This window comes from Musa acuminata, chromosome BXJ3-3 (assembly GCF_036884655.1).
Source record: "Musa acuminata AAA Group cultivar baxijiao chromosome BXJ3-3, Cavendish_Baxijiao_AAA, whole genome shotgun sequence".
In the NCBI taxonomy this organism is placed as follows: Eukaryota; Viridiplantae; Streptophyta; class Magnoliopsida; order Zingiberales; family Musaceae; genus Musa; species Musa acuminata.
This window is the reverse complement of record NC_088351.1, coordinates 1,479,994-1,503,506: the sequence shown is the minus strand read 5'-3', so window position 1 is coordinate 1,503,506 and position 23,513 is coordinate 1,479,994. Positions and strand designations below refer to the sequence as shown.

The 23,513-nt window shown below is 40.8% G+C and overlaps 3 protein-coding genes across 4 annotated transcripts; 1 reads left to right on the top strand and 2 right to left on the bottom strand.

Annotated features, from left to right (window-relative positions):
* Window positions 1-752: 752 nt before the first annotated feature.
* Window positions 753-4,188, bottom strand: LOC135633884 (inorganic phosphate transporter 2-1, chloroplastic-like). The gene is made up of 3 exons (XM_065143858.1): window positions 3,460-4,188; window positions 2,046-2,237; window positions 753-1,960 (listed from the first exon to the last, which is right to left on the bottom strand). Exons 1-3 carry the CDS (start codon window positions 4,186-4,188, stop codon window positions 1,142-1,144), a joined length of 1,740 nt encoding a protein of 579 aa, XP_064999930.1. The 3' UTR covers window positions 753-1,141.
* A 1,720-nt stretch (window positions 4,189-5,908) lies between these two features.
* On the top strand, window positions 5,909-13,044 carry LOC135634167 (uncharacterized). 2 transcript variants are annotated; one of them, XR_010495259.1, is made up of 3 exons: window positions 5,909-11,879; window positions 12,052-12,153; window positions 12,891-13,044. XR_010495259.1 is itself a non-coding variant. In XM_065144433.1 (2 exons), exon 1 carries the CDS (start codon window positions 10,354-10,356, stop codon window positions 11,839-11,841), a length of 1,488 nt encoding a protein of 495 aa, XP_065000505.1. In that variant the 5' UTR covers window positions 5,909-10,353; the 3' UTR covers window positions 11,842-11,879; window positions 12,052-12,444. The 2 variants fall into 2 exon arrangements, 1 of the variants encoding a protein (XP_065000505.1); XM_065144433.1 differs by lacking the exon at window positions 12,891-13,044 and having other exon boundaries at window positions 12,052-12,444.
* A 2,859-nt stretch (window positions 13,045-15,903) lies between these two features.
* Window positions 15,904-21,534, bottom strand: LOC135634168 (eukaryotic translation initiation factor 4E-1-like). Its single transcript, XM_065144435.1, has 5 exons — window positions 21,129-21,534; window positions 20,101-20,266; window positions 19,890-20,015; window positions 16,173-16,238; window positions 15,904-16,074 (listed from the first exon to the last, which is right to left on the bottom strand). Exons 1-5 carry the CDS (start codon window positions 21,410-21,412, stop codon window positions 16,027-16,029), a joined length of 690 nt encoding a protein of 229 aa, XP_065000507.1. The 5' UTR covers window positions 21,413-21,534; the 3' UTR covers window positions 15,904-16,026.
* Between the last annotated feature and the right edge of the window lie 1,979 nt (window positions 21,535-23,513).

Here is a 23,513-nt window from a genome sequence, read left to right as displayed (position 1 = left end):
AGGAAATCATGTGCCCATTTCAGTGGACTGGCCAATTTGAACATGAGTTGGTTTGATATGTACACCATTTGATTTCATCAATCACTATGCGACCTAGATCTAGTATCCATGGTACTCTTAAACCAAGGTCATCCATTGAATCTCTCATTGTCACCTATATAATTAAAATTCTATTAAAATAGTGCTATTATACAACCAAGAGAATGTATTATGCCATTTAATCTTCTTTTAAGTGGTATTAATGAATAGTAATCATTAGTAGGAGATTTCGTCATCAAAACATTTGAGATTTTAATTGAGAATTTTGTGGTGAATGCTTGCCTTTGTAAAATTCAGTAATTAGGAGTCCTAAAGCATTAGAAAATATTTGAATTACATCTTTGGTTCAGGGTAAGTAGGATAGAAAAATTAAAGGCAGTAATTGAGGAAGGCTGGCTGCCTGTCTCATATCTTAATAAATGGTGATCTCTAATGGGCATTAGAAAATATTTGAATTACATCTTTGGTTCAGGGTAAGTAGGATAAAAAAACTAAAGGCAGTAATTGAGGAGGGCTGTCTGTCTCATATCTTAATAAATAGTGATCTCTAATAGGCAACCAAGCAGTGGTAATGAATTATAACTAATGGTGGGTATCTGTCTACTATATTGGTTGGGAGAACCAGGGAAGCTGCAAAATGTAGTCCACATCAATTGGCATGAGGACACTAAAACACCATGAGTACGACGAACTAATTGAGACACCACCCTCTGTAAACGAAGAACATAATTCTCTTGATGAGTCCTTTTTAAGTCTCGAAGAAAGTAATGGGTCCAAACTAAATACAGGAGAGAGAACATAAGAAGCTTTATGATGACAAGAATATTTGATTTATCCTCTTACAACAGCGCAGAAACTATCAACGGAACAACCAAGTGAATCAGAAACTGGGATGATGCAGGGAGCAGATATAATCCTAATTATGAGCTGTTAGCCGCAATGCATAACCGGATGATGCTTCCTGGTCATGAGCTTGTCATTAACCTTGTATGTAATTCTTGACCTCTGGCTCTTGTGTGCAGGACTGCTCTGGGTCAAATGCAAAGAGAATGTTACAGGCAATGGAGACTATGACAAAAGCTCCCTTGTCAACTTGGACAGCTTAGATCAAAAATGACAACAGCTTGGTGGAGATCCATGTATAGAAGACAGACAACACTGCACCAACTGGTATGGTCACTGCCCAAGAAGTAACAATCTCGCGCACTGTCTCTGCTCTGACGCTGTTGAGTCCCCTGGCAAAGCCGACGCCCATCACGGCACCAACGAGTGTGTGGGTTGCTGAGATGGGCAGGCCAAGCTTCGATGCCACAAGGACCACCGAGGCTGCTGCGAATTCTGCTGCAAACCCCCTTGTCGGAGTGAGCTCAGTGATCTTCTTGCCGATGGTTGCTATGACTCGGTATCCCCATATCATGAGCCCTGCGACGATCCCGAACCCACCCCAGGCAAGAACGTCAGTGGGGATGACGATCTCAGCGCTGCTTGCTCCGCCCTGAAGTATGGATAGAGCTGCGGCCAGTGGCCCGATGGCATTGGAGACATCATTGCCTCCATGCGCAAACGACATGAAGCAAGCTGACAGGACCTGCATGTAGCCGAAGACACCATAGACGATCTCTAGCTGCGCTCCAGTGGGGCCTGCGACGTTAGTCAGGAAACCGATGTGTTCGAGGTGCGGCTTCTCGCTTGTTGGTGTTTTCTCTGCTTCTGATGTTAGCAGATGGCCCAGCTGCTTGTGGATGACTCTGCTGACGATAATTGCACCTGCAGTGCCACAGGCCAAGGCCTGAACTAATGCAACAGGAAAGCTCTTGCTGAGGGGGAAAGCAGCGAAGGAGATTCCAGTAACTCCCAGGAACACAGCAATAGGTGCAGCAGCAGCAGCTGCCTGCCCGGGATTTGGAGCACTGTATACAAACTACAAGAGAAACAGGTCAGCCGTTAACAGATGTTTAAATTACGCAAGCAATTATGTTACTGCCGGTGTGGATGAAGACACAGACTCTGCGTATGCACTTGTAGACAATGAATGAGGCTGCTGCGCCCATGACAGGGGAGATGATCCACGAGGAAGTCACCCTGGCCAATGAACTCCAGAAGACAGCACCAATTCCCCCATATATAAGCCCAAACCCAACCATGGCTCCTACTATGCAGTGCGTAGTGGAGACAGGCCATCCATAAAATGATGCCACCTGAACGACGGAAACATTAGATGATCATTGTTGAAACATGTAGCATAGACTATGGATATAGCTGCATTAGGGGTTTAGCATCACCTGTGTCTATCTGATTAAAAAAGATTCTCCATAAGCCCTGCCTTTATAATTCAGTACCATTAGAAGTACTTGTGAATTAACTAGTCTACCTAGGGTTTGGAACAACTGGCAAACATATTGTTATAAGCCAGTAGATGTAAGGAATAACTTAGTACTTTGACGGGTTTGAACAATTGATTTCAAAATGGTTGATGGATTAGTTTTCCTGTCAGTGAAGTTATGACAGATATTATTGGGTATAATACTAAGCATCATGATTGATCTACCCTGAAAAAGGATTATTTATGGATGATTTAGAAGGGATATAACAATGTGGGTAATTTTGGGTTATTTTTCGTTCTTGATGAAGATGCAAATCATAAATGAGAGAGATTATGATATTGTAATTTGATGTAGGTGAAAGTTTGACCAAATAGCCACCTAGTGCTTCCAGTCATGAAACATACATCCTTCTGAACCTAAATATAAAGCATACATCTGATGACCAAATAGCCACCTAGTGCTTACAGGCATTGGCTACCTTATAGTGGAACAACACTAGTAAACCAAACCCTCGATGTATCAATTGTTTCACAGGAAGCTGCTATGTATGAAGCTGAAATTGCACATCTAGTTGAAGTCCACATGTTCTACAAAAATACTTACGCATTCCTAGTGAAGCCTAGCAATTCACCAAACCTATAAGCAGAATATTCTGTGGTAGATTGTGAAGAACAAAGAGATAATGTAGTGCATCTAGTGTTTAGTGATGGCTTGCATTAATTGTCATTTGGTCTCCAGACACCACTAAATTTACGCAATATATTCTCACTAATTATATAGATACAAGAGAAGAGCAGTTGGTAATGCAAAAGCTTGGTCTCTGTTTCTGCTGGAATCTATGTACTAAATTCACATTCATCGCATGCTTATAAGAGAAGTGGATCATCCTTTTTGCAATTTGCTAAGTTTGTTGATAAAACTGCATTTTGATCTTTCATAGTGCAGATGTCTTCGACACATACAATTAGTTCAACAGAAGATTCAAAAGGTATACTTTAACCTCAAGCTGGGAAATCATTATTGTGAGCGATGGCAGCAAGTGCAACGATCTAGTACTCGATGATGGTAAAGAGGATGATGGGGAAGGGGAGTAGACCTGCAACCAAGTACCAGCTGCGGCGAGAGAAGAAAGCAGCCCTGCGAAGAGCAAGGTGTCCTTCCCCTGGAAGACGGAGGCTACGAGGATCCCCTTCTGCATCGTGCTGGTGACGTGCGTCCCCATGAGCAAGGCCCCCGAGAACTCGAGCACGGCCGCGGTCATGACGGCCTGCCGCAGGGTTAGCGCCCCCGAGCCGACCGACGTCCCCATGGCGTTGGCCACGTCGTTGGCCCCGATGTTCCACGCCATGTAGAAGCCCGAGAGCAGGGTGAGGTACGACAGGGCCTTCGTCTTCAGGTCGGCCGCCTGTCCCAGCGACCTCATCGCCAGGGGCAAGGTGAGCGCGGCGAAGGCGATGAGGATGCAGACGGCGGAGGCGGTCCTGGACGAGATGTGGAAAGCCTTGGCCAATTCGGGCAGCTCCTCCCCTTCCTCCGTGTTGGCCTCCACGACGGGCTTCGGCCCGTCGTCGGCGCCGGAGAAGGAGGAGGAGAGGGTGGCCATAGGAAGGTGGCGCCTGTCGAGGGCAGGTCTGAGAGGATAAGACTTGAAGCAAGGGAAGGTCTTCGTGGAGGAGTTGTCATGGAGTGGGGGACGAGGGTGGGATGGCAGTCGCCGAAGCGGCCTTCGAAGAATGAAAGCGGAAGCCGCAGCTGCTGTTGCTCCACCACTTCCTCCTACTCCACTGTGTCTCGCGAAGGAGAAGTATGGGGAAGAGAGAACCATGACGACGCAGTAGGAGAGCGAGAGCGGAGAGGGAAGAGGTTGGTCTGAGGAGGAGGTTAGGAGGAGGGGGCAGTGGTGGTGGCCATGGGAGGACGGAGGTAGTGGTGGACATGGCGATTGGTAGGGGGCAAAGGGGGTCTTTTTGGGTTTTGTGGTCTCGCGGGTGGTCGAACGGTGGCGGCTTCCTCACTGCCAACGAGTGGTGGGAATGAGACGACACCTCTCCCTCCTGATCTACAACTTCCGCAAATATTTTATATATATATATATATATATATATATATATATATATGTATATCATATATATATATATGTATATCATATACATATACATATATGTATATATATGTATATATGTATATATATATATATATATATATATATAGAGGATGCTCCTTACTATTGTATACATCAATCATAAAAATAATTATTTTAATATTTAGATAAGATTGTATACATTAACCCTTCATAGATCTTATATATATTGGTGAGAGTTCTAATGTGAATCTCAAAGCACAATGCCAAATCACGAAGAAAATGCATGAGAAACGAGTTCTGCAACCATACCTATTGCAGGTGACAAGCAAATGAGTAAGGTATATGCAACTCTTCCTGGTTTCAGGCCCCACCTATTCTTTGTTGTTCTTGTTTGGTTCCCCAAACTTTAAGAGATGAGATTCCCCTTATCCTGAACACGCACGCAAATAAGTACAAGCTTGAACAAGGACGAGAACACATTGGTGGCCGCCGAACATGCTTGTGAAAGCTTTGTCGACTCAACCCAAAAGTTGCTTTCAAGTCTGCATCCATTGCAGCAACAACAGTGAGATAGTTTGACGATCGAGATGGTGGCATTAGAGGCCATCAACAGGTTTGCAGCTTGTAGAGTAGATCTTAGCCTCTATAATATTGTGCTGTACAACCATGTCCAGTAATAAACAAATTTCTCTGTCACTAGGTTTTCTTTTTGAAAGCAAATACATACGTTACTTGATTAAATTGGTAAAACTATTCGCTATGATCATCGAAACTTTTCTTTCAGATTTTTATGACATTTCATAAACATCTCTTTTTTTTTTCGTAATCTGACATTTTTTTAAAACCTTCTAAAACTCTTTTTTTTTTTTTGTAACCTTTTGATGGAAGTGCAGTTTTCATCTTAATTTTATACATCTTATACTTTTTCGCTACTACATCTTGATAATTGCAAGTTAACTCAAAACAATAAGAGGATTCATAAATTATACTACAGTTTACTTTTTAAAGCTGAAATAAAAAAATACTTTTTACTTTTTTTCTTGTTTTTCTCGATCATTGTAATTGTAATTGTAATTGTAATTGTTGTAGTCGATGTTTCTTTCTATTTTTTTAGAATTAAATTAATTATTTCCTTAACAATCTTTGCTTTAATACCATATTCGAGAAAATAAATCAACAAGTAACGTAAGAAAGATTAAAAACTAAAATTTCTTTTTATCACTCTTCATATTTTAGAGTACAATATACTTTGCCTTTTTAATATACTAATAGTTATAATTTCACTAGAACTTGTAAAAGACTTTTAGTAATTTATTAGGTCTTCTAATTTCACTTACACTTTTAATGAATTTTTAATATTTTATTAGGGTTTATATGATTTCTTAATAATTTTTTGGTATAAAAAACAAATAAAAATAATTTAATATTTTAATTTCCAAATATGAGAGGGCTTGCGAATCCCATCGCTGTCCACCGCTTGCTCCGGAAAACCCTATCCGCCCTCTCCCCCTCTTCTCGATCCTCTGCTTCGAGGTGCCCATCGACGACCACTGGTTACCGCCCGTGAAGCCATCGTCTGGCATCCACTCCCTCGTTCGGGGGATGGGAATGCCCTCCGAACCACAATCCCGACAAGCTCCTCTCTGTTGCGAGATTACTGCCACCACCTCCGCAAGGACAAGGGGATCGAGAGCCTCAATGTGGCCTGCGCCGAAGCTCTAGGGAGACGCTCAAGGCAGTGCAGTGGTGGAGCAGCTCATCATCACAGTGGCGCGGCTGGGGAGCACCATCCTTCCTCAGATCGTAGCCCTCCAGGTCGGAAATTGGAATCTAAAGGCCACCGCTGGAGTAGATAGGGGAAGGTTTCTGACCGTGAGAATTCCCTATGCGTGGAGCACTCAAAGCAATTACAGAGTTCGCCGTAGTGTCATCGTTGATGCAGTTGTACTGACGGGGGAGAGAAGGCACAGCTGCCTGCATTACACATCCCCAGGAGAGATGCAGCAATGCTGAAGAGAGAAGATTATCCACTGGCACAGCATCCCTGCCTACCAACTTGAGCTTTATCCGGTTGGACTGCTTGGGCACAGACAGTCATATGAATTGTGACCTCTGTCATGACCGGTTAGCATTTCTTCCTCTCCCTAAATACGAATCCACTATACCTGAGGCCAATTCAGAATGATTTCCATGGATTCATTGAGCTGAAAACAGTGTATCATCGAGGGATGGATTGCGGGTCTTGTTACATCCTGGTTTAATCACATTGGAAGTGTTGAAAATTTTGAATTGGATTATAAGAGTTTGATGGATGGTACAACAATTAACTTTGGCTTAGGCATTCGGAGTCAGTAGTTTAAACTCAATGAAATTAATAGATCAATGTGAAAAATTTTGAATTGGATTATAAGAGTTTGATGGATGGTACAACAATTACCTTTGGCTTAAGCATTCGGAGTCAGTAGTTTAAACTCAATGAAATTAATAGATCAGTTATTCTATTAAGGATCCTGTCAAGTCGGATCATGAACTGGGTGTCTGGACATATAAACAGAGGTTTGAAATGTTCATGTTAGCCAAAGTCCGATGCAACAGTTCGCCTTGATTGTTATTCTCTTCGTTGCTATTTCCTTCACCTGGTATGACAAATTTCACAAATCGATGGTGCTACAAGTTTGGTCTTCTTTGACGCTTCTTCCCTTCTATCACTGAAGGTACGCATCCGATACTTTGACATGCACTGGTGCAATGCTATGGAACATACAAGAAATACATTACTATGTTTTTTTACTGCAAATCACATTATGATTAGCAGGTAAACACACAAAAGCAAACAGATATTTCAAACAAAATTGAGAAGCTAGCTTAAGAATTGTTAACTAATATTTAGATTTGACTACAATACTAATTAGTTATTTATCTGGTCTCATCTCAAACTTTTGTCAAGCAGGCTAGTGCATAAAAAAAAATCAATCAGTTAAAAGTTATGATCATGATGGATATTTACCATGGCCTTTTTGTTGGAAATAAAACTACATACCAATGAAGCAGTTGCGATAAAATTATTCACTTTATTAGTCTCTCAGTATCATCATCAAATTATCTTCCTGGGTGAACAAATAATAAAACCTGTGACTTATTTTTCAAACATACTTGTAATGCTTAGTAACCTGTCATAAAGCTTGCCTACTTCATAAGCTACTGTTTATTTGCTTTTTGTGTGTTGGTTAAATTGTGCTGTGGTTTCATGGATACAAATGAGACTTTATTTTAGTTTGAGCATGTTCTTCTACAATCATATTTAGATGATCTGCTCATGTAGATTACAAGAAATGAACTTTATGCAGCCTTCCACATATCAATCTATCATGATTTCGTAACAGGGAAAAAAGATATTTCTGGTTGTTTCTGTTGAATCTCTCTAGATAAGTCATTGGCATAGTATATAACTTTATCTTAGCTCATATAATGTTATAACTCTAAAAGATGCAGTGTGTTTTATATAAATTCACTGATCAGGAAAATTAGAGACTTGAACATATGTTTTTATCCTAAACAAATTTAATAGGAAGAAAATATGATTTTGTTAATGTCTTGAGCTAATTATGTAAGAATCTTGGTCGCATGCATGGTAAGCAGATGGTGACAATTAATGTAGAGGTTCCTTCACACTTGTTGTAGGCCAGAGGCATCCTTCTTGTCTGATGCTCAGTGTCGTTTCCCTCATGACCCACTAAAATCCTGCACATAGATTGGATCCTTGTCCATAAAAAAATTCACTTGCAATGCTATTATGCTGAAAGGTTTGGTGCAAAGTCTCATCTGTATATTATTAAATAGGTTAAAGTCATCTAGCATTATCAAGTCAACAGTTTGATGATCCTTTTGAACTAATTTTAGATAAGCTCTTTGATCATGGTATGATAGATAGGAATTTCAATCAGCTCAAAAGTTCTAGGTTCTGGACCACCCACAACATGTGAATATATACTTACCGTGGCCCTCGAAAAGATTGGGTATTATGCCATTATTTGCTAGGCACAAGAGTTCACTAGATGCAATATGTTTTCTGGGGTTGCTGCAATTGTATTTTTTTACGACCTAGATGTTGGCCTTTCTCCCAGGGATACCTTGTACATATAGCTACTTATTTCTGGCTGCTTGTTAATTTTCAGAAGACAAAAAAGAATAACAAAGGGAAAAATGTGATTAAAGGGAAAAGTTTACTCTTCATGCCATATGTTTGATGGAATTGATAGATTAGGAAAAATCACATACCAACATTATCTCCAAGAGAACACTTTGTCAAGAATATATGCCTCCTCTTCTTTGCTAGTTATCTGCATGAGTCTGCTTCTTTAAAGATTAAAGATCACATTTTCCGCATGAATCCCTTGACCTGCAACACAATTCCATTCTAGAAAAAGACATCAGGGGGCTCCTTTTCCAAAGGTGTAAGAACAAATTTTCATTCATTAGCCTAATACCATGTGTGGTCTTAATTTCCAATGTGAAGTGAATCTGATTCTGCTCTCCTTGCTTCCTCTGAAACTTCATTAGGTAAGACTTAGGAAGCTAATCCCTGCAAAACCTTTAGCTCTAGGTAGAATATGGGACTTGAAAAGATCAACCTGAAAGCCTTTCTAAAAGTTTAGGCTTGACCCAACTGGAAGAATGACCTTGTTTTTGCACTTAAACTTTTGCCTCCTGTGACACTGTTTTGCACCTATCTTGGTTTCTCCTAACTCACAAAAGCTGGGTTTTGTGCCTGCGATCAGATACTTGTATGCCACCTTTGCTTCTTTTTTTTTTTTTTTATAATGTCCTTTTACTTGAGAGTAATGCTATTTAGTATGACTTGCCAAACACTGCTTGTGAAATCAATCTATGAAAATAAAATTCATGGTTGTTCTTAAGCTAAATTAATCATCCACACTTGCCATATTATCATTTTGCTTGCATGAAGAGCTACATGCTGAGGGAATAGACATATGTCAGAATTGACTACTGATGGTATGAAGGAACCAAACTTGTTTTATGCATCCTCCTATGTCATCATGATGAGAACCTTCTCACTGGCCACATGAGATTTGACCAGTAGATAATTCCAATATTAGTTGGCAGCATTTTCTTGTTAGGAAAAATGAATTAATTATCACAGGGAAGAAAGTTGACACCATGGTTGCCACCTTCGTGGTGATGTTTAGTGTGATCTGCTTCACCTACCACTGCATGGTGAGTCGTACGTACATAAACCCTAAATTACTTGTGCCAATCTTAAAGAGTTAAAAGGCATGGTAGATTGAACCAACCAAAATTACAATTGAACCCTGTGCTTCAGCTGGTTTTTTCTTGCCGACCGGACTGAGAAAGGACTTCTCCCCGTTCGTAGTCGCTGTTCCTTCCCTTGCGTGGGCCCCAAGTAACTGTTGCAGTCATCAGTCTGGTAGAACCGTCGGGTATGAGTTGGCCGGGAAGGGTACTCAGCATCTTTACACGGTGCGGTTGCTTCGTGTGGTGCTCTATAGTGGGTCCCATGCGGCTTTTCCGGTATTTTAGCGTGTACCGAACGGGTATGAAGAGAAGAAGCGTGTGGGAGCTGAGAGGGGTAGCGGTGAAACGAACACGGTGGTGGTTGATGAATCAATGGCGGCAAAAACAGAGTCCAGAGAGGCGCCTCCTCAGCCACACGGCAGCGCCGGTGGGACCGCCACACTTCTCTGTTGTCTCTTCTCCTTTCCTCCCTTCCCCACCTTTTTCTTCCATCCGTCCGCGTCGCCATCATCCCCAACCTCCTCTCCCTCTTTTCTCCTCCTCCTCCTCCTCCCTTCATCGTCCGTCGAAACGTGAGAGGTGGTAGGGGAGAGAGAGTTCGAAAGGGAGAGGCAGGGAGGAGAAGAGGGTGAGATGGATATGGTGTTGTGTGATGAGCTGGTTCAGGAGATCCTGCGGCGGCTGCCTCCCTCCTCCGCCCCGTCCGTCTCCCTCGTCTCCAAGCGCTGGCTCTGCCTCCTCCGCTCCTCCACCACCTCCCTCTCCCTCCGCATCCCCCCACATCAAACGACCCCGATTATTTCTACGAGCAATAATTCGCCATCACTCCCCTCCATCCTCTCCCACTACCCCTTCCTCACCGACCTCACCGTCGTGGACGAGGACAACCCCGCCGACGACCTCCTCCTCGCCATCGCCGCCGCCGCCTGCTCCTCCCGTCTCGCCCACCTCCGCTTCCTCCCGGCGTCCCCTCTATCCCCTACCGCCCTACTCTCCTCCTCCGCCGCCCTCGCTGGCCTCACCACTCTCCAAATCGCCTCCCTCCTCCCCCTCTCCTTCCGCTGGCTCTCCTTCCTCCCCTCCCTCAAGTCCTTCTCCCTCGTCCGCTCCCGCCCCAAGCGCCCCCCCTCCCTTCGACAAGAAGCGCAACAGCCGCCGCCGGCTGCTGACGACGAGGACGACGATGGGGACCGGTCGGCCCTCGTGCTGCTGCCGCTGGAGAGCCTGTCGTTGTCTGGCATCTGCGCCTCCGACCGCGGCCTCTCCTGGCTGTGGCGCCGCTGCGCCGGTCTCCGGTGGCTGCAGCTGCGCGCCTGCGAGGGAACCGGCGACGGCCCCTCCTCCCCCGTCTTCCCCCTCTGCCTCCCGGGTCTCCTCGTGCTCGAGCTCCGCACCTGCCGCGCTATCGCCGACCGCGTCCTCCTCCACGCCGCCGACCACTGCCGCGCCCTCACCTCCCTTCTGCTCTACGACGGCGGCAGCCGCGACGCCCTTCACCACTTCATCCACCGCCGCGGCGCCGCCCTCCGCACCCTCGACCTCCGCCTCCCGCTCGACCTCCACAACGACCACCTCTTCGCCATCGCGGCCGACGACCGCGGCGACATTGGCAAGCCTGGGGGCCACCGGCTCGCGGCGCTCCGCCTGCACAGCTGTTGCCTGGTCACAGGGGACGGACTCCGGTCGCTCGCCCGGTCTGCCGCTGGCGCGGCGATCGAGGAGCTCGCCCTGGTGAACTGCGATGTGGTGGAGAAGGAGCCCGGGCTGCTGACCTGCCTCAGCCAGAGCATGCAGCGGCTGCGGAGGGTGGACTTGTCCCACAACGAGGGTTTGGCCGACAAGGAAGTGGGATCGATGCTGGCTTCTTGCAGGAATCTGGTGGAGATGAGGGTGAGGGGGTGCAGAGCACTGACGGGTGCTGCATTGAGTTCCTTGCTGAAGTACTGTGGGAAGCAGGTGGAAGTCGTCGACATCACTTGGTGCCCAGGAATCGTCAGTGATGCTGTTGAGATGCTGGTCATGAATGCCTCATGCCGATTGAGGCAATTGATGGTCGAGGAAAACAAAGTCAATGAAGCTGCTGCAGTTTGGCTGTCTCAGAAAGGGATCAAGATTGGTTGATCAGAAGAAAGTTCTTCACATGCCAGCAACAAAGAAGGGTACTCACTTTTATCTCTAAGCTCTACAAGAAATTAATTGATCTTTCTTTCTTGAAGTTACTCAGATGATTTGTAGTCAGTCACCTTAACAAAATGTGATGCATCTATAGTGCCACATTCCATGAACCCACCATATTTGCATCTGCATCTTAAGTTCCAGTGACCAATTCAGGGAATGCAGTATGGATCCTCCCCAACCAATCCAGGAGAGCAAAGTCAGGGATAGATGCTGTTTCAGAAAGGGATTAAGATTGGTTTGATCAGAAAGGAGGAGGTACATATTTATCCAAGCCATAAAAGCAACTTAATTTTATCTTTCTTGCAAATAAATAAAAGTTACTACGTACGTCTCTTAGTTTGTTCATACTGTAAATAAAAAATTCTTATAAAAATGTGATGCACTTTCTGCTAGCAGACAACCTTCCTTATCTAAAGAGTAGTGCCATTACACTCATCATGCTTGTTGCATCTGTACCTTGTTTTAGTGATTGTATATGCTAGCTAGCTAGTATGTATGACTTACAAGAGAGCAATCAATTATGATGAAACATCATGATTTTTTTTCTTTCTCTCTCTCTCTCTCTCTCCTTTGTGAAAAAGGATTGAGAAAATACCATGTCTTTTATGTATTTTCTTGATGATAACATTCTGATTTCTTCACTTTCCAACCAACCCGGCCGGCAGGCATTATACAATGTTCCGACGACAAATGGGTATATTGCTTTAATACTCCCCAATGTGACCAAATAGTCAAAACACTTTGGTTCTCATCCTATCAAGACTGTTGATGAAGGCAATTAATTTCATGGTTTAGTTGATGAATGGGCCGAAAGTAAGCGGTCATGTTCTTCCTTTCTTTCTCATCACCTTCTCCCAATGCGCATGTATCATCAATAAAGAGAAGATGGAATGTAGTATGGATTATAGTATTAGTACATCTTATTTGATATGATGATGATAAAAAAGTTAAATGGATGGATGTATGACATACATGATTGGTTCATGTCACAGAGGATGATGCTACGTTAGGTACCCTTTTTGATGGGATGTTTCCTCACGACAGAGGGAAAGAAAAGATGAAGGAGTCGTTAGGTAACAGCATTACCCGGGATCTCTCCATGTTCTCCACCAGCATCATCAGTCTTGCATTTAGATCATTCATTCATGGCTTTGATCTCGTCGAGGGAAGGGTTTAAGCAGCCCATTCCATTCTTCTCAACTTTGACATATACCTTCGCCGCATAGATGTGGAGATGAAAATAGTTCGATAGTATAAGTTTCACTTTGCTGTCACCAACAAATACATCAATTTTACGCAAAGTGATGCCCCTTGACATATGCCAAATAATCTTTTGTACCTTTGGGACTTGAGATGTTATCTACTACTACCAACCCCAGCAATACGAGTTTCAAAAGGATGGCACAAGGTTCATCATCAACTAAGAAAAGAGCAAACATGTCATCGATCTCATGATAGCCGGCCAAGCAAAAAGGATGATGATTGGATGCCAAGAATTTGTGCTAATGCTCATCTAGTCAATTGAGGTAGGATCACAAGCCTTAACCTTGTGAGCAACATGCAAGAAAGAGGATGATGATGGAAGGTTTATAAGAACTCATCAACAAGTATCCGAACCTCTTCACAGAAAATAGCACACTACCTTCGTGGTGAGCGATAGAGCACGAAATATAGCTCATCTCCGAACCTCTTCATAGAAAATAGCACACTACCTTCGTGGTGAGCGATAGAGCACGAAATATAGCTCATCTCCGATGCACCACTACTTAATCTTAGCATGTACCAAAACTCAATTTTAGAGAACGAATCCTATAATAAGTGGCTAAGCTAATCGAGAATGACATCATCAATCAGAGTTATTCTCCGTGTGGATCACTAACGATGATGGTTCTAAAGAAGGATGACGAATGACACATGCATTGACTATCGTACCTTAAACAAAATCATGGTAAAAAATTGATATCCCCAACCTATTGGACCAGCTCCAACCTACTATCATCTTCACTAAATTGGATCTCTAATAGGATTATCATCAAGTCTGAGGTTTAGAAGAAGAGAAGATGCTATCGTAAGTGTTGTATAGGTGGCTAAGCATACCATTTGGACTTTTGAGCAATTGCTTAGGAACTTGCGATTGTTTGTTTGCCTTTTAAAGTCCTTATTTTTTCCTCTCTCGTACACACTGAGTGTTTGCTGAATTGTTTGTAAAGATTCCTCTTTGTGACACGTCGAAACTTGTCCAGCGCTCGCTTTCGAACTAATCAATTTGTTCTTTTATAGGTCCTAGAGGACCTAAGTGAGGTTGCAACTAGATTAATCCTTTGCGAATGAATAACATAAAGGAACCTCGTGACTTAGGTAATCCCAACTAAGTCTATGACATTGGCGCAAAGGTACATTATGACTTAGGTAATCCCAACTAAGTATATGACATCGACATAAAAATGTCTCATAACTTAGGCAATTTCAACTAAGTCAGTAATAATTATCATAATAGTATCTTATGACTTAGACAGTTCTAGTTAAGTTCGTGACACATAAGCGAAGGAAAAATTCAAATTGGCCCGGACAAAGTCAAAATGATCCAAGAGTGGACGAGGCTAAGGATAGTCATGGAGGTTCGAAGCTTCATAGGGGCATGCCAATATATCTATAAGTTCATTCAGGACTTGTTTATCTTTATCGCACCATTGCACTCCCTCCCTCAACTAGATAGGTAATGCTACAAGTGGATGATAAAACATGATAATATGTTCCTCTTGCTAAAGAGGAAGATCAACGAAATTTGATATGACAACTCATTCAAAGTTCTTAAGCAGATTGGAAACACGCTTGCCAACTCAAGTTGACTCTATACATGGAGATAGTATTCGGTTATGATTGTAAAAGAATTGAAGACATTCGAGCTACCGATACAATAGATGATAAGTTGAATGAGAAATAGATGACCTGGTGATGAGTAAGAAAACACTCTAGATGAAAATATCATTATCGAAACTCAACTCAATTCGAATTGGACTTTGATTGAAAGTCCAACAATAACACAGTTTTCCCCTTCACATCCATAAAAGAAGGGTGTGACATCCTAAACACAACAACATAGATTGAACTGACAACAACTAAAGAGAGGACAACCAGCCCTTAAACAAAAAAAAAAAAAAAAAAAGGAGGAAAGAAAGAGGAAGATACGAACAAGTGAATAAGAAGTTAAGAGCTTGCGCTCCAGAAGTTCACCATGTTGCTCACGAAGTCCTTTCATAACTTCCTATTTAGATTCATCTTTTCAATTAAAAAAATCTAGATCATTCTCTTTATGTTCTTTCTTTTTTAAGCACATCTATCGAACCTCTCACAAAAACATTAAATCCAACTAGAGGATTGATCTATTTCACTAAATCTTTCTCCAAATCAATTAAGAATTTGGAATGTTTTCTATACCAAGATGTAAAAGAGGACGAAGACCATGAAAGATCCAATAAAATACCTCGTAGTTGTCACTGGGTTTCTTTTCTTTTATTGCATAGGTGTTTCGGGGACGGATGGCTAGATACACTGGTAGACTTAGCAGTATCTGCAGCATCATCTCTGTACACAAATAAATATGCAGGAAAATGAGCACGAAAGTAGTTGCTGGGAGGCATACAGCTCTCAAAAACTGATGCTAAAGAAGTTGAGCGTACCTGATGGCAGAGATAGATCCATGAAAATTTTCGGCTACTTTGGACCCACTGCATCAACGAGACTACAAAAAGCCAATGCTCACGACATAAATGTTAGTTCTCAGTCCAAGAATAGTCAGGACTTGTATGCTCCAAAATTTCCCTGAACAAACATTAGAACATGAAAGAAATAGTTCATGGTAAGATTAAGAGAAATGGTTAAGTCACAACTTAAGATGCAACATGCCATCTTGGCACAGGAGAAAAATCCAACTCCACACACCTCCCACCCCTCCACTCCAGAACAGATGCATGCTAGGCTTTATCATATTGCACATTCCCACAGTTCTCATAAGAGGCAGTGAAGATAATAATACCAAGAAATAAGAGTTTGTATTACAACTTAGAAGGTGCTAAATGTCATCTTAAATTAGAAAAGTCAAATAAGTTCTCTCCGATGACAAAGATATCACACAGTATACCGATTCTTAGGAACCTTATCCTTCTTTGCATCTTCCTGCAACAATTGGAGAAAACGGCAAGTTTTATCAATTTGCATAGAACTGTTTCATGTATAAGACAATGTTAACCGGTGATGGCAGAAGGAGCACTCACATGGAAAATAAAGCCAATCGTGTCATTATAGTCAAGGAGCTCTTTCCACTGTCTCCCGATGCTTATCTACAAAAATATAAGGGCACAAAAAGAAAAGGAAAATAAGAAAGAAAATTAGGCATGCCAAACAAGCAGCAAACTCGGCGACACACCACAAAATGAGGGTGTGAAGAAAAAAGAACATGGCACTTAAATAGGCCAGTCAGGCATGCAGAAGCAAGAAAAAAAAATCATTTCTGCATAAGACAATAGCAATCTACCATGTGACCCACAGAAGTTACATCAGTACTTTTAACTGTTTACATGCACTTTCTAAGGATAAAAAGAAATAGTTAAAAATAGACTGAATGCTTTTACTTGGACTTAATACAATAAGGCCTTGCAAGGCTTGTTGCCCTTGCAGGTAAACACATACCACACTGATGGACAACTCCAGAAGCTCCAAAAGGCAGTAGTCAATACAACTACCCTGTCATAACTAATGCATGACTGACAGACTTGACTATTTTGCTGCATAAGCATTACAGCAGGCACTTGTATAAGCCAGAAATGCAACCATCCACTGCCTTGATATGGCCAAACTTACTAGTCATAGACATGCCAGAAGGTATGAAACCCTGTTGAATGCAAAACATAAAAGATATGGCAATACTCCCATTCACCAGATGTCCTGTTTTTGCCTCACTAATTTTATTCACTCCTGCTGAAAGAAACAGTACCGAAGACCTTGTAGCAGTAAATTAACACAGCATAGTTGGGCATGTAATTTTCAATTATGCAGTTAAGAAGAGCTTTAAAGCCCAGGTTTAAGTTCCATCTGGATAATTTAACTATGATTTAGAAGAACAACGAGAACACAAAACATCACTTCTAAGAACAGATGCTTTCACTTCAACCGATGGCAACATCCTTGGTCACAGCACCCAGCATTGCATATAATAACTCCCAACTGAGCTATCTCAGCTTATTCCTAAATCCAATTTATCAATACCTTTTGCAAGCTCAGTATAGACATTGACACCAATGTTGTCATCATTTACTTAAAAATCATATTCCTGCTTCACCTTAACCATACTGTTGCTTTTTGTGCTTTTTGTCAAATCACATCTCTAAGAAGAGATGCCTACAATTTTCATGAGCTTGCAGTTATAGTCTAGAATTATAACTAGCTTTTACCCGCGGCTTACCAATTTAGACATGAGCTCTCTAGCTATAAGCACTTTTTGAACATGCTGCCATGGTTTTTTTCATGTTCTCTTAGGGCCAAAATATAGCCACTCTAGGTTAAAAAATATCATTCCAATTTTAATTTTGGACAAGATTGGCCTGAAGTTTATGCAAGAAGATACAACTTAAAGATCTTTACTTTCTCAGTCAGTGCTTCCAACTAGAACAACTTGACTTCAGGAAATATTATGATAGGAGCTTCTAGCAACTTGAACTTCAAACAATAGGGAATAAGATTAGAAAGTTACGTAACTCAGTGGTTCTTGGAGAGTGTGTTTGATCAGATCGGAACAATGTTTTTAGTGTGGTTCAATTTTATTTCCATCAAAAACTGGAATTGTTGGGTTGAAATTTTAGTATATAAATGTTTGATCAGAGGGAAACCAATGATTTTGAAGACATTGGTGGATGAGAGTACAAGTGAGATGAAAATGGAATAACGTTGCAGAAGAGACGATGCATAGAGAAAAAGAGAAAGGGCCTATCGATCTGATAGTTCACTCTCCTACAAACCTGCATAAATCATTCAGAATTATGCAGCACCCTTCTTTTAGATCTCCAAACCTCAGTCCTTTACTTTCTTTCCTACGCATAATCTTTACTTATAGCAGGTCATTTTCTTTTCTTTTCTTTTAACCTCTTACAAACTCTATGTTATAGATCCTTCCATATGGCAGTTGATACCAACTCATTTCTAATTATCATTCATCAGCATAATTTATACATTTGATTGAACTTAAATCTGCCAGAGCTTGTCACAAACTTGTCTTAATCAATACTTAATCTAAAAACAGTATCTGATTAAACACAACTAATTTGTTCATCCTTTGCCTTGATTAGGCTTGCATCGGTTCTTTCTCAAGCATTCTTCCATTTCTAGCATATTTACAATTAGATCTTATCGATACTTGGAATAATAAGCCAAGTCAAATAGACGTCTAGCTTGGTTGTGAAATTTAAGCCATAGTCAATTAGATCTTATCGACAGCTGATCAATTGAACATAAATCTGACAAAATTCATCAGTTTCCTTCATTTAAAGTTTCAGCACCTTCAAAGTCATCCTCTATGACTACAACATTTATGCCCCTGTTTTTTTTCCTCTGTATACGTTTCTAGTTATTCATGCAACTGCCACCCATTCAACACTGTTTACCTTCTTCTTTCTCTCTATCTTATAGTATTCTCTTATAAAAGTTGCCTTAATGGTGACATATGAATTGGCAGCTAGCAACACATATTAATGGTAGACTCCATCACGATTAAATTCCATCTTTTTTAGATGCTCCCCTGTTATTTTGTCATTAATTTTCTTCTCTAGCTGCTTTGTGGATCATCATATGATCACAACCTTAATGAGTAGATCCTAAAATGAGAGTGATCATAGCACCAACAATTTCCAAAGGTATAACTTAGAGAAGCAACTAAAAGAAAGCTTCCATGCCCAATGATGCTCCAAAAACTACACGATGATGTTAAGAACTAAGTGACAAAAAGGATGTTCTAGAATAGAAAGATGATTCAAAATCCTATAACATATGATTAGAAAAATCGAACAGTTGGAAAGCATCATTCTGGCGGAAAAACAAGCTTAGTCGGCAGAGAAGAATGGATTTCAAGATTTTGCATATGAGTAGCAACTTTATTCAGTTGTAAAATTGGAAACTAATCCCAAGTGTAATAGGAAATTGGAAGCGGTGATGTTAACAAATACTTCTAAAAACTCAAAGTGCTAATGAAAATTCATATTAGAACCATGATCATGTGGGACCTAAGGTTGGTTTGTGTTATTAAGACCTAAAGCTCTATTTGATGATTGGAGGATCAGACAGCTTGTTTGTGTTATCAACTCCTAGAGCTCTAATTGTTGATTGAAGGCTCAATATAATCTAGAAGAAAGGTCAAAAAAATTCTGAAGGAAGAACAGACATGATCAAGGTAAGAGCAGCAATATATGCATCACAGCTTTAGCATGCTTTTCGATTTCATCATTAGATTTATGTTTGACTTAATTAGTCTTAAAATTGTATATTATAAATTACCATGGATTGGTTTTCCTACTTTAAAATTTTCAATGGACTTTTAGATAATTCCAAGACAAGCACGAAAGAATGAGTTTTTCTAAATTCAGCCAAAAATTTTGACCATAAATAAGTATTGAGGAATAAATGTTGAGTTGTTTTTTTCTTTTTGTATATCACAAAAATTAATGAAAAAAAAAGTAATCATTGACGAGAACAATAATAAGCCTGTAAAATTTATCCATTGGTCAAGGATTTAAAACTTTGTCCAATACCAATTTCAGTAACCAATTGGATCGGTATGATAGTATTCTACCAGGTTGAATACAGAGCTGTACTACCCGGTATCACTGAAGAAAATAATAAAGAATAAATATGGCAGGTCTTTTCATATGGTTTGATATCAATCCTTGGTTGGGTTGGTAAATGCTGAGTCTATAATTTCAGTAACACAATAAATTCACAAGTACCTGAGCTTCTTCATTGGCAGCATTCTTGGTCCACAAAGCTATTCTTTCTTGTTTCGCACGGACGCTAACAACTGCTCCACAAATTTCATCCCCATACTCGAACTGCTCACCAATCATTGCCAGTAACTAGAAGGACAAAAAATTGCAGATGTGAAGATAATATCAGCAGTAAGCAATTTCTAATGTTTATCCTAAAAAGAATGATGCATACAGTATACAACCACAGTTGGTCTGCTTTTCCTCTAACACAACTGATGGTCCATTTCCCTCCATTAGCACAAACTGGATCTTCCCATTTTGGCTCAATCTTGTATTTAAAGCAATGAAAATCTGCTCCCATAATCAGTTTGCTCGGGTGGTGGATATTATTGTAGAGGCTGGAAAACATCCCAAAAAATAAGGAACAGCATATATATGGAATATTTGTTCACAAGAACATGTCCACAACAGCTATAGCCTCTATCTCAAGAAATTATAAGCAAAACAAGAAGTCAAGAGTAAAAGACAAAAACTACACCAACAAATGAGTTAATATGTATACAATGCTTAACACACGATACAAAAAAGCAAGTATGGATGTGCGAAAACATATGCTCCTCAGCTACTTGGTAGCTTGGATGGAAATACATCAAGGATAATAGATTCCAACTTGTGGTCAAATAATGGAAGAGACATCACACTTATCCATTCAGTTTGAAGGTCTTCCACCAGATCTTCAACTTATGGATACTGCTCACTACAAGAACAACCACAACACCGGCGATAGGTTCATAAAATTTCTTGCCAGCAATGACATCTCCACCTAATTTCTATGTATTTTCTACCATGCAGGTCAGAATGATAATAGGGTAAACTTTGTGTGTAAAATTGGTAACAGAAGCAATTGACTGTCCGAAAAGATTGATTGACGAAAAAGCTTGGTAACATAACAAACTATCTCTCTTTCTCCAAGCCCATAGCTGACCTTCTTTTCTTTCCCTCTTACATCTAGTTGCATCAAGATGTGCTACATAACGATATGTTGGCGCAAGATCAGGGTTTGCTAAGCGAAACAGGGCAATCAGACAAATAGTTCATGAACAATCCGAAGACAACAATTTGCCGCTTATTTCTTACGTGATCACATAAGAAGCGATTGCCGATTCGTTGAATTTAGCCATCAAATAATTTCTCTCGAGAAGATCAGGAAGCGAACCCGAAAGGGCGCGGCGCGGCGTTGGGATCTGAGATGATGTTTACCTCCAGAAGTCTTCGACGGTGGCGAAGGTGTGGATGGGCCGGAGGGAGCTGCCCCAGGCGGCCTGCTTGGACTTGGCGGAGGGGTTGTCGAACCAGAACGTCCAGGAGTTTTCCAAGGGGTGAGGCTGGGCGCCGCCCCTCCTGGCGGCGTCGGCATCAGAATCGGCGTCGGCGTCCTCGATCTCGCCTTCCTCGATCTCATCCGACGGGTCAGCCTCCCTCTCCCTTGCCTTGTCCTCCTCGGACGCTCTCGCTGCCGCGATCATCCCCGCTTCCTCTGCCATTGTGCCGTCGGACTCTGTAATCGTAGTAACCTACGAGACAAACGATCCCAAGACGCCGAGAGAGGAAGGGAAAGAGTAAAGAGGACAAATGTGAGGCGGTGTTGGAGGAGACTCTATGCTACCGCTCCAGGTGAAAGGATTAAATAGGAGGAGCCGATGTGGGTGGGTCCAAAAGCGTGACAAACCCCAAATCTAGACCTGCTTTGGATCGGACCAATTGCTCATCGAACCGAATCGATTCAACGATTCATGAACCCAACCCAACTCAGTTACCCCATATATAATAAGTCCGAGTCAAGTCAATCCACTGGGATAATTAATTCCGGTCAACATGACCCAAATCATCATGTGCTTAACGAACCAAATCGATCCAACCTATCCATGGACCGAACCCAACCCAACTTGGTTAACCCACCTGCAACAAGTTCGAGTCAAGCCAATCTATGGCGACAATTAATACCTGCCGACATGACACGATTGGAATCGGTTCTTCTCTCAAACCTTTGTCATACCCTTCGATGGGCCAATGAGGCAGTCAAAATCTCATTAATATCAAGCATTTAAATCATGACTCGGTGTTGATTCTTCTTTTTAATCCTTTACATAATCTACCACAAGTCTCTCTCTAATCGATTATTCTTGATCGCTCCTCTACTTGACATCTTCAAACAGGCTACTTTTGATGATAACATGAATAGTTCAAAAGGTTATTTTTAATGATAGCATGAACAACGATTAAGTATTCTTTTTTATGATAATATAATTGAAATAGTCCAAAAACTTCTTTTTCGACGTTAGCACGATTGATAATACATAAGCTAAGACACAATAATGTGCGGGGTAAGCAAAATAAAAGCAACGACACAAGAAGAACTACCGATACTTCAACACCATGAGGTCAATATCTCGATATTATCTTATCAACATCTTAGTATCATACAGTCAATACCTCGTAATCATATGGTCAATACCTTTGTACCATGTGACACCTCGATGCTACATGGTCAACATCTCATTGCCGCTACGTTGTTGATTTCATATATTAGCATATATTAGCTAGTTTCATGTGTTGTCTTGAGTTTGAAGTCGAATTGATTTTCTTTTTTATTCTTCTTCTACATGATTTGTTGTGGCGTTTCCATTCTATTTGGTTAGTCAATTTTGTGATTAACCTAAATGAAATAATTTAAGATATATATATATATATATATATATATATATATATATATATGTATGTATATATATGTATATATATATATATATATATATGTATGTATATATATATGTACATACATATACATATATATACATACATATATAAATGTATACATACACATATGTATACATGTATATATACATGTATATATATATATGTACATACATATACATATACATATATATGTATATGTACATATGTATATACATATACATATACATATACAAATACATACATGTGTGTGTAAATAGGTTTCCAAACCGAAAGTTGTTTCCCCATTTCTGATGTCATCTTAAATTTATAAGATAAAGAAAACATGGTCAGTTGGAAGCAAAATAATCCAAGGCAGTCGCCTATCCTATATTCCTTTGCTTGTAAGGACATTTCCTATTTATAAGAGAAGCAATGAAAGAGACTAATTTGCTTGCTTAAAACCATTTATACTTAGTTCACAGGAAGTTTTATCCAGAATTGAAATCACAATCTAATTACAACATAATAAGCAACATGTATATTCTACAGTTCAGTCCATTTAGTATTCTGGCCCTTTAGCATCCTGTGGACATTTCAGGTGCTAAATCATAAAACACTTGCAAGATAAAGACATAACAAGCATATGTGCAACACTGCAACTGACTGACATAAAAGAGTTGGTTTTCTATCTCAAAAATGATGGACCTGATCAAAACAAGTAATGACTTTACCAACAGTTACTATCTCATGTATTTATACCTTGATTCATCCTCAAAGAACATTGGCATAAACCCTGCAACACCCTCTTACATAATTCTTGAGGTGGGAGAAAAATTTCAGTGAAACACAGCATGTCTATTGTTCTTGATGGATGTGGAACAGAAAAACAATAAAGATAATTTAAATCTTATG